At 40.8% G+C, this 9,827-nt stretch overlaps 1 protein-coding gene across 3 annotated transcripts; it reads left to right on the forward strand.

Annotated features, from left to right (window-relative positions):
* The first annotated feature begins 1,454 nt into the window (after nucleotides 1-1,454).
* Nucleotides 1,455-9,541, forward strand: LOC107805498 (uncharacterized). Of its 3 annotated transcripts, XM_075224895.1 has the most exons (5): nucleotides 1,455-2,063; nucleotides 5,308-6,019; nucleotides 7,846-8,215; nucleotides 8,775-9,158; nucleotides 9,253-9,541. In XM_075224895.1, the coding sequence occupies exons 1-4, from the start codon at nucleotides 1,787-1,789 to the stop codon at nucleotides 8,820-8,822; spliced, it is 1,407 nt and encodes a 468-aa protein (XP_075080996.1). In that variant the 5' UTR covers nucleotides 1,455-1,786; the 3' UTR covers nucleotides 8,823-9,158; nucleotides 9,253-9,541. The 3 variants fall into 3 exon arrangements, with proteins under 3 accessions (XP_075080996.1, XP_075080995.1, XP_075080997.1); XM_075224894.1 differs by lacking the exon at nucleotides 8,775-9,158 and having other exon boundaries at nucleotides 1,459-2,063; XM_075224896.1 differs by lacking the exons at nucleotides 8,775-9,158; nucleotides 9,253-9,541 and adding an exon at nucleotides 8,290-8,700 and having other exon boundaries at nucleotides 1,459-2,063.
* The last annotated feature ends 286 nt before the right edge of the window (nucleotides 9,542-9,827 follow it).

Genomic DNA, 9,827 nt, shown 5'->3' on the forward strand with positions numbered 1-9,827 from the left:
CATCTTCATGATAGCAAGGTCGGCTGCTGACCCGTTGTTGCTCGATCTTTCTGGTACCTGTTCGGCTCAAGGAGCCGCTTCCGGTGCTATTGTGCTTGGAGTTTTTTGGTGGCTTTGTAGTTGAGCAATCACCAGCTGTTGTTCCTGCAACATCTCAAAAATGACGTGAAGGCTAACCTCTTGTTCCTCTCGAGCTGGGGTTTTCTGAGCTTCTTGTTGGTTTTCTTGGCGTATACTCCCGTTTGTGTGGGAGCTTATATCGACATGTTGGGCATTGCATGAGACCACATCTACTGGGATTGGCTCTGGTGCATCCTCAGGGTTTCGCAGTGGTACACGACGCCTGGAACAACTACACCATTCTCTCCATGGTCTTCAAGACCGTTGTTTTCATGTGCATTCACTGAGTTGGACATTTTGACCTGAAATCAAAGATTCTTGGGCAAGAAAAAATATAAAGAATAACTGGTGTTTTCAGTAAACCAGCACAAAAACAATCACTATTATTTTTGGCCCCACGGTGGACGCCAAACTGTTTACCTTGAAAATGGTAATTACAATTAAATTTGATTTTGTGGTTCTAAAAATATGTGATTTATATTAATGCTAGTTGTTAGGCAGTAGATGCTAAGTGTGAGTTAAGAAAATTAGATAAGAGCTTAAAGATAGTATGATAAGCAAACTGAATGGCCGAGAATCGGGATCTTGGGCTAGCTTATACACAGTGATTCTTTTGCCAAATTCAGCCTCTTTAATAGTCCTAGATTAAAATCTAGAGCTATGAACTAACCATCACAAATCATTGGTGACATTCAGAATCCCAATACTTCGGTATGACTTCTAGTGTATTTGCTTATTTCCTATTAAGTCTAACTGGATTTTGTGTTAAAATACACAACAATGAAAATGTATATTAGTGCTAACTTCTGAAGTAAGCATTATGAAGCTACTACAACTTGTCTTTCATGTATTGCATTTTCTAGGATTAAATTAGAATCCATCTGTGTCTCTAAGACTCTAACGGTATGTATAGGCGTTAACAATAGGCATATGCTAGGCGTTAACAGTAGGCGTTAATGTAGTCTACTTTGGGATGTAATGGACACAATATAGATTAATGCACGCAGTATAAATTGAATTAGGCCGATAAATCGCCCGATAGGAACTAAATCGATACCAATCCGCCCGATATTTTATCGGATGGCTAGCGGATTAATACATTTAAAAATCGACAGCCGATAAACTAAACCGTTAAGAGTAAATAACCGTTCAATCCGTCCGATAAGCAGCCGTACAATCTTTTTGAATTTTGATCGAAGCGGCCCACTCCCTTAATGACTTGTCATTGCCACATCCACATTAGTCCCGATTCTTTTTTCCGACCCAGCAGTCGGATTCCATCCACTCCTTTTTGTTTTTGCAAAAATATCACATTCCCCAAAAATAAGCATATTTCCGAAACAACAAACCCCTTAGCAAACTCCCACTCTCAATTTATGAAAGTGCATATTACTCGCCGTGAATTAGCATACCCTCGAAGCAACGCAAAAGAAAACAATTTATAATTCGTCAAACCCTCTCTCTCTCCGCTCACACATTCTCTCGAAACCCTAGAACCGTTTTGTCCTGTTTTTCTCCTCTCCTTTAGATTCGATTCTCTGAATCTCTATGAAATTTCTCCGAATTTTCAAATCTAGGTTGGATTCAATGATTCCTTTCATGGACAAACCCTAGATTTTTTTTCTGAATTTTTTGAATTTTTTTTTGAGCTAAAAAATTGAACCCTATGGAGGGCTCTGTGGCTATTACGGATGATCTCGGAGCCCCGCCGGAGTCATGGGAGGTAGCTGACGTGGACGCTAGTATGCGGCGGCTTATACTTTCTTCTTCGAAAAAGGATTCCGAATCTTCTGTCAATAATAATAGTAATCAATCTGAGCTGCTTGATTCCTCGTCTTCGGCTTTGGCCCGAGCTGGTTCGGGTGGTGTGTCGGAGGATATGGTTAACACCGTCGATCAGTTTCTTCGTGAGGCTTTACAAAACCCTAGAGAGCGGCTTTCCGGTTAGTATTCCCCTTTTTAAAAAATCTGATTATTGTGCTAATTTGCGTTATAATTAGTGTTTTACTGATGTGCCTTGTTTCGATTTGTGATTATTCACATTGTTGTTTAGTTGTGTCAATCAGTGAACTACAGCTGAATTGTAAATTAGTTGGGGTCTGTTATATGAATCCCAAATGAATGCAATGTCGCCATATTATCGTAAGACCTTAATGAGATGACAATAGAGCTGCTGTAGTTCAGTTGGTTAAATCACCCATTTGGTAAGAACTTGAAATGACGCTGCGGATTATTTGGTAGATTGACTAGATTCTTTTATAATCAGTATCTGGTGGTGCTTTGCTCTGTGAACTGCATCCACTTTCTCTCCGGTAGTTAGTATGAAGGATACAAATTTGGTACTTTTGCTTATCAGTATTAGTAGAAAGAAAAGGGAATTGAGGCATTGAGGACAATTAGGAACTAAAGGAATATTGATATTACTTCATAAAAGAAATTAGAGGAACTGAAAAATAGTGTATTTTTCTGGAAAAGCTTGCCGAGTCTCTAATTGTTTGAATTTGAGATTAGAGTATTGGCTGCATCCAAGGGTATGGCGGTCTATGCAATGTGTAAAATCATGGGAGACCATGGTTCACAAAAAACCACTAACTGAACTTTTTCTATGCCTAAGCCTTAGTGGGAGGTAGTATGTACTAGGTGGTGTGTGCAATGAGGCTCGGACGCCACTCTTATTTTTTTTAGAAGGTAAGGTAATACTTATATTGAAAAAAATAAGATCAAGGCATTGGTTGCTATGGAGGTAACTGATAAGCAGTGAAACTTTCATCTCCGTGGGACCAAGTTTCATGTTGAAGGAGATTGTTCCCCTGATGACCCCGTTGGATGACTACAAGTTCAGATTGCATGCATATGTCGGATTGCTAAAACCTGAAAACAGTCTTTGTCATTATTGGTCTCTTTTTACTGCATAGCGAAGATATCTGTTGAGGAGAAACAATGGATCCAAAGACATTGCAGTGGTGAAAGAACACATAGAAGACAAGGCACCTGACCTTGGTGACCACCATATCATTTTATTTGAAAGTTGGGATATAATGAAGAGTGAGCTATCGATTCCTTCCACGCTTCCACCCAAGTTAAAGCTTTGGGAAGTGCACTTTTTACGTTTCATGTTGCATGTATTTCAATGAAGAGTGGAGCTTTACTTCTTTTTTTTTTTTAAAACAAAGAAGAGTGGATCCAAGGAACTGAAAGAATACGGGGCAGTAAGCTTGGCTGGTAGCTTCTACCGAAAGCCTTGCAAAGAGGCTAAGAAGGTAACTAGGAAGCTTTTACCTGACACTTGGTTAGCTTTCATCAAGGTCAATCCGCAATCAGAGTAGAATAATGCCAGGACACTAAATAAGACTGTAACTGTTTAAGCTCTACATTGGAAAAGTATCTGATCATGCTAAGTGGAAGTTTCTAACCATCTTTTGAAAGACTTGGGAGTTGAAGAACAATGGATCAACTGGATTTACTTGTGCATCTCTATAGATGGAATGTTAGTTCAAATGTATGGCACACCAACGAGATTCTTTCCTTCAAAAAAGGGCCTGGGCCGAGGTGATCCCTTCTGTCCTTCCTTTTTATTCTAGTAATGGAATAACCAAGCAGGATGTCAAAGAAGTCACGCTGCATAACTGATTCAAGGACTTCTCTGTGGGCAGGATTATGCTATATGGAATCCACTGGTCAGAGGAAAATATGGTGCAAGTTCATTCTGTCACTAATCCTGTAACTAATCCATGTAGTGTTAGGAGGATGGAAGCATATCAAAGGCTTCGGAGGACCTTTTAGAGTACACACTATACAAAACCAGGGATTGTAGAAATTTCCTATTCTAGGCAGATGCTTGTTTAGGACATGCCCCGCTAAAATTCTAGAAGAGCACCCTGAGCTGCTCCGTTGTGCAGGAGATACTAAGGCCATAATTGCAGAGTTTATATCTAATCAAGGTTGGGATGTAACCTTCAGAAGGAATTGCAATGGTTGGGATTTGGAAAGAATGACTATACTGCTGTATTTTTTCTTGGGAGGGGGGGGGGGGGGATAAGTGTACTGTTGCAGTTAGAGTCAGTTCCTGAACTAACACAAACTCTAGTCTATATTGGCTGCAAAGGACACAGAAAGGGGTAGTCCACAGTGAAATCCTGCTACAAATGCTATCACCTTATAGAGTATCTCCTTCTCGCTATCCTAGAAAAGAAATGGGAAATCTCAGGCATTATTTAAGGTTGCAGATTGCTTGTTTAGGGCCTATTTAATTCCAAACACCTTGCAGAAAGAAGGCCTGTCTATTTCCAGCGGATTCTCTTTATGTGAAGAAGAATCTGAGGACGTCAATTTTCTCTTGTTTGGTTTGCACTTCCAGCCGGAAAATTTGGAATATGTCTTTGATCTTTTTTAAGCTCTAATGGACAATGCCGAAAACTCTCACAAAGTTGATGCAATGCTGGATCAGTAAGCTTTAGAAAGAGGCTAAACCATTATGCAAGACCATCCCCCCTTGCATCTTGTGGGTATCTGTAGGGAAAGGAATTCTGGAATGTATGAGGGCAATAGGAATGTGTAGTAAAGCAAAGGTACAAATTCGAATAGCTTTTTGGTATTGGATGATGTCCACATACTGTATAGCCTCTTCTAGAGATCTGCAATTCCCGGAGCAGCTCGTTCTTACATCATCAACCATGTGCAACTCCAGCCGTCTTAGTGCTGATAAACATCATTGAAAGTCTTTGCTTATCACTAAAAAGGAGAGAAAATAGAACCATTTTATGTAATCTAAAAGCAGAAAAGGGCAAGTTTTCGAAGGTAAAAAGAAAAGAAGAAGCTTGAACGTTTTTCTATCAGAAAACACAATTTTCTCTATTATATATTCTCGGTTATGTAGTCTCTAGCTGTTATGCTGACATAGGCTCTTGGTCATCGCATAATAATATGATGCACTTATATAAAAATATTCATTGTTTTACTTTTTACTTACCTTTGGGTGCTTTTTTCTATTCTACGTGCCTTTTTTTCCCAACTATCTTGCTTCTTCCTGTGTTTCCATTTTGAGATAACTAGTCTCAAATGTCACTGTCTGCATTTTTCCTTTTCCTTATCTCTTTTTTTGGTTGGGGGGTGGGTGGGGGGTTTCTCTGTTAGTTGGGTCAGTTCTCTTTATCATGCACATAGTGATTTTTCATTACCTTTTCTCAGTTCTGAGGATGGAGCAGGATGTTGAAAAGTTTATCAGGGACCCTGGCCGACAGCAGATGGAATTCCAGCAGCTGCCTACCTCCTATTTGCGACTGGCTGCTCACCGTGTGGCACAGCACTATTCACTACAATCAATGGTTTTGCTGGACAATAGTCTACCGGATGGCTCGGGTTCCAGAATTATTGTGCGCAAGACTTCTGAATGTCGGATGCCTTTGATTCGCTTGGCTGACATCCCGGTGAATTTGCCTCAAGGAGATACTGGCGTGGTTAAGGTTGCCATTAAGCAGAGGCCACAGAAAGGTTCACAATTTGCAGGTTCTTCAAATTCAAATTCATCAAAGGGAAATTCTGCCAAAAGTGTTGAGGAAAGAAAGGAGGAATATAATAGGGCTCGAGCACGTATTTTTAACTCTAATAGTTTAAGTGGGAGCTCCAATGTAAAACCTGAAACTGAATCAAGGTCACAGGATACTTTCCAGTATGGTCCAATAGGCATACCACAGCTAGAAGAAAAAGCTAGTTTAGCTGGCGGTTCTGATTTGAATACTGGGCGGGGTCTGATTGATTCTTCAACAAGTAGCAGTAGATCAGCTAGAAGTAGGACAGAAAAAGAGCCAGTTGGTAGACCTAAATCTAATAATAAGGTGGCTATCTTTCGTGATCGGGAAATTGACCGGAAGGACCCAGATTACGACAGGAGTTATGACAGGTCTTTCTCAGTCCTCTGCTATTTTGTGAATATACTGTAAAGTGCTCCCCTTTCCTTCAGTTTCTGTTTTGTGTATGTGTTGGTGGTTCAGTCATGTGGTATCTCTTTTAACATTTTATATTGTCGTAAAAGCACTCCTTTATTCTATGAGTTGTTTAAGTACCATCACTTTATTCTGGCAAGTATTCGTGCATTTCTTTGCCATGTATTCTGTATATGAAATGTTCAAATGGGTTATTTCTACAAATGTTTATTCCTATTGATGTTTTACTGACCAATCTGGGGAAATGCTTGTTTGTGGACTGGCTGTTCTACAATGATTGGTGTTACACAAAGAGTGATTCGAAGCATATGTGGGGGTCTATGGTTCTTTCTTTAATTACATGCTGACTTCTGAAGTTGTACCACCTATGTTCCCTTTTTTTTCCGTGTAGGTTCTTTTTCTCTTTTTTCTTTTTTTGGGGGGAGGGGGGGGGGGATTGAATATAACCTGAGATTTGGGTTATAGGATGCATAAGGGAAAAGCTTTTAAATCCTTTTTGTCTGTTGCTTCACACACAGGATAAGATTGGGCAAAAAACCGTCTTTCTTGGCCTGTCCAATCATATTTGATGAAAAATCATAGCCGAAGTGATTCTATCTGGATTTGAATGTAGTGAAGTTGTGCACATCATGATCCTCCAGACAGTGGAGATTTTGTTTATCTGCTTGCTATGAAGAACAAATATCGAATCTGGAGTTATATATTATAGCTTTTTTAAGTTATGCAATAGAAGGGGGGCTTGCGCTTGAATTGAAGTAGCGCCTTTGGAATATGAGTAGGGCTCCTAAGTGGCGCGTTCGTGGAGGCAAACCGAAGGAAGAGCAAAAGGAAGGTTGGGTGCTTGTGGGGCGAGGAAAAACCTCGAATAGGAGGGGGCAACGCTCTGGATCCTCCCTGCTTGCAGAAATGAATGGATCAGAAAGGGGCTTGGTTCTCTATTTCCGGGCGGGGGGTGAAGGCCATAAGAGAAGATTGCCCTACCGGTAAGGAAGAGGGGAAAAAGGTGCTGTCATCTATCTCGACCAGTTTCCCGAGGCGTTGGAAATCCAGACCGGCTGGAAGATAGGACGTGGACATGTGCAGTCTCCTGGAACACTCTACTCTAAATGAATATCTCTTCTGCCTCCCATTAAAAAAATGGACTATATCTGTTTCTGGGCACCAAATAGAAACCAAAAAGGCCAACCCAATTGTTTAAGAAGACTATGGGGCTGCTACATAATACTGGAATGAAGACGTAAGCCCTGGAGACAGTCCTATTAACAGCTATGATGTAGACTCTTGAAGAATTGAAAGAACTCGTAGAGGGACAGAAGAACCTGGTAGGAGGAGGAGGAGAACATACAGAGGAAGCAGAGGGGGGAGATCCTGATTTGAGATAAGCTGCTATGATTTTAAAGCTATGGTGGTTTGGAGCTGCTATTCAGTTACCTTTATTCCTATGTTCCTTCTCTTGTTTCTTCCTTCTCTATTGCATACTGCTTCTTTGGATGTTTAAACTATTTTGGGTGACGTCCTATTTATATTTGATGCTGCTTGAATTCTTTATATGAGAATGTGTGTTGGCGTTTCTTGCAAAAGCTTTTAGTACTTCTTGCCATGTTCTTCTTTAAGCTGTATGGAATTATGTGCATCAAATATAACACATCCAACTTTTGTCCTGTCTCCCTCAATTTACAAACTGTCTTTTTGTGCTCGTGGGTCTTTTCACTATGATGCTCATGTCGTTTTTCCTGCAACTTAGTCTGTGAGCCTAATGGGGCAGTTGACATTTATTTTGCAGATACATGCAAAGGTTTGATCCTGGGTTTGGATTTACTGGTGGCCCATATACAATTCAGCCCATGTACGCTCCTGCAATAAACTACAACACTGAGTTTCCCCAGCTTGGTGCAGCACTTCGGTCTCCCATTTCTGCTGAAAACCAACCTCGTCCACTTCCTCAACATTTACCTGGGCCATGGGCAACATCAGTGACTCCTGGCATTGGTTATGGTCCGGCAGAGAGCATGATGCCTCCCCTTTTTAGTCAAAATCATGTTAGTGCACGCTCAAGCGCAGCTATATATTTGCATTCAACGCAGTATCCTTGTCAGCGTCCTGGAATGACTTTTATCCATCCTCACGAGCAGGTTCACCAACCCTTCTCACAGGTATGGCAAAAAAAATTTCTTTCCATTTCAATCATTTGTGCTTGTTATTTGCTGAACTCCGGGGACTTGGACAGATTTAAAGAGGAAATTGCACCAATTCATACTTCATCTGGTGAAAAACTGTCTCATAAGTCGTGTTTCGACCTAACATGTTCACACTACCCCTCACACAGAGTGCAAGAGATGATAATAGGTTAAGCTTGAAGCAAAGTTTAGTAAGTTTGGGGAAAGATTTCTGGTAAAGAGCATGCTGGGATCTTCATATTTAAGTGCTTGGTTAATATGTTCGAAGGATTTAGTGATGCAGACACAAAAAGTGGATCCAATGATATCTACACTTACCTTGCTGTAGGATGCTTGTTGTATCTTGTTAAGCTATATTATCTTATATTGGTATGTGTATGAGGAAGAAGAATTTTAGCTTGTAGAGAGGGTCTCTTTCTTTCACATGAGATAATATAATTATCCATCAGTCGTGTTTGGCATTCTGGTTTATTTTTTTCCCCACTTTATGGTTTGCTTCATCATTTGATTGCTCCTCCTGTTCATGGTATTCCAGCCTCATCAACTGCAACCTGATGGTTTTGGATTAGCCCGGCCCCGGTGAGGGGCACGGGCCATGCCTGCATCCTGCGACGTACAATTCAGCATCTTGAGGGGGATGCTGAGTGGCAAAATGTTGCAAATCGCGGGGTGCAGGCATGAACAACTGAGACCTGTTGGAGTAGATTGTTCAGCTTGCAATATTTTCCGAATCCATCCACCAGTCTCAGTTTTATGGAGCCTCCTGCATTGCTGAGGATGCTCATATGTCCTGGCAGTTCCATTGCATGGATGGGCACTCAGCTCTATTGCCATGGAATCATGACAACGATGATGACGACGACAAATGAAATCAGCAAGAGTTCAGAGCTGGCAATATAAGAAGTTTTATCGGTTTTAGGTTTATTCTCGTTTTCCATTTGTTTGCCTTTCTTTAAGTTGCCTAATACATCTGTAAGTATATGTAACATTGTGCTGCTTGATTTATGTCACAGCCTCATCAAAGCTCCAAGAAGAAAGACAATACGGTTAGAGATTTTGAGTAAATAGTGTCAACAGGACATGCAACCTTTAAGCAATTGGTAGCTTTGGTGCCAGACTGACTGATAATACAGAGCTCTGAATACGGGATATTCCTCTGAAGCAATGTCCAGGAGTGACTCTGCAGATAATGTATTTAAATGGAAAGTGTTTCCCCTTTTACCGCTTTTCTTGTTTGGACAGAATATTCGTTTACTTTGTCTTTTGCTGACTAGTTTGTAACTGAAGCATTTTGTTTGGTCAGAACTCCTTCGTCGCTCTTCACCAAAATGATAATGATCACTATGCCAGTATTCCCCTGTGGTTGATATATCCTAATTCTCTGTAGAGAAATGGGGTGCGGCCAAGTGTGCTAGTGGTTGCATCAAATCGTTCCAGTAACCAGGGCTAATAGTTAGAGGCTGGGTGTAACAGGACATCTAGTATGCTATCTCTATTCAGTGTCATAAGCGGTTCAAAGAAAAAAGTGACTCATGCCCCCCAACAACGGCATTACTTTTATATTCTGAATGAATTCATAGTGGCAAAG

This window comes from Nicotiana tabacum, chromosome 11 (genome assembly GCF_000715075.1).
Source record: "Nicotiana tabacum cultivar K326 chromosome 11, ASM71507v2, whole genome shotgun sequence".
NCBI lineage: Eukaryota > Viridiplantae > Streptophyta > Magnoliopsida > Solanales > Solanaceae > Nicotiana > Nicotiana tabacum.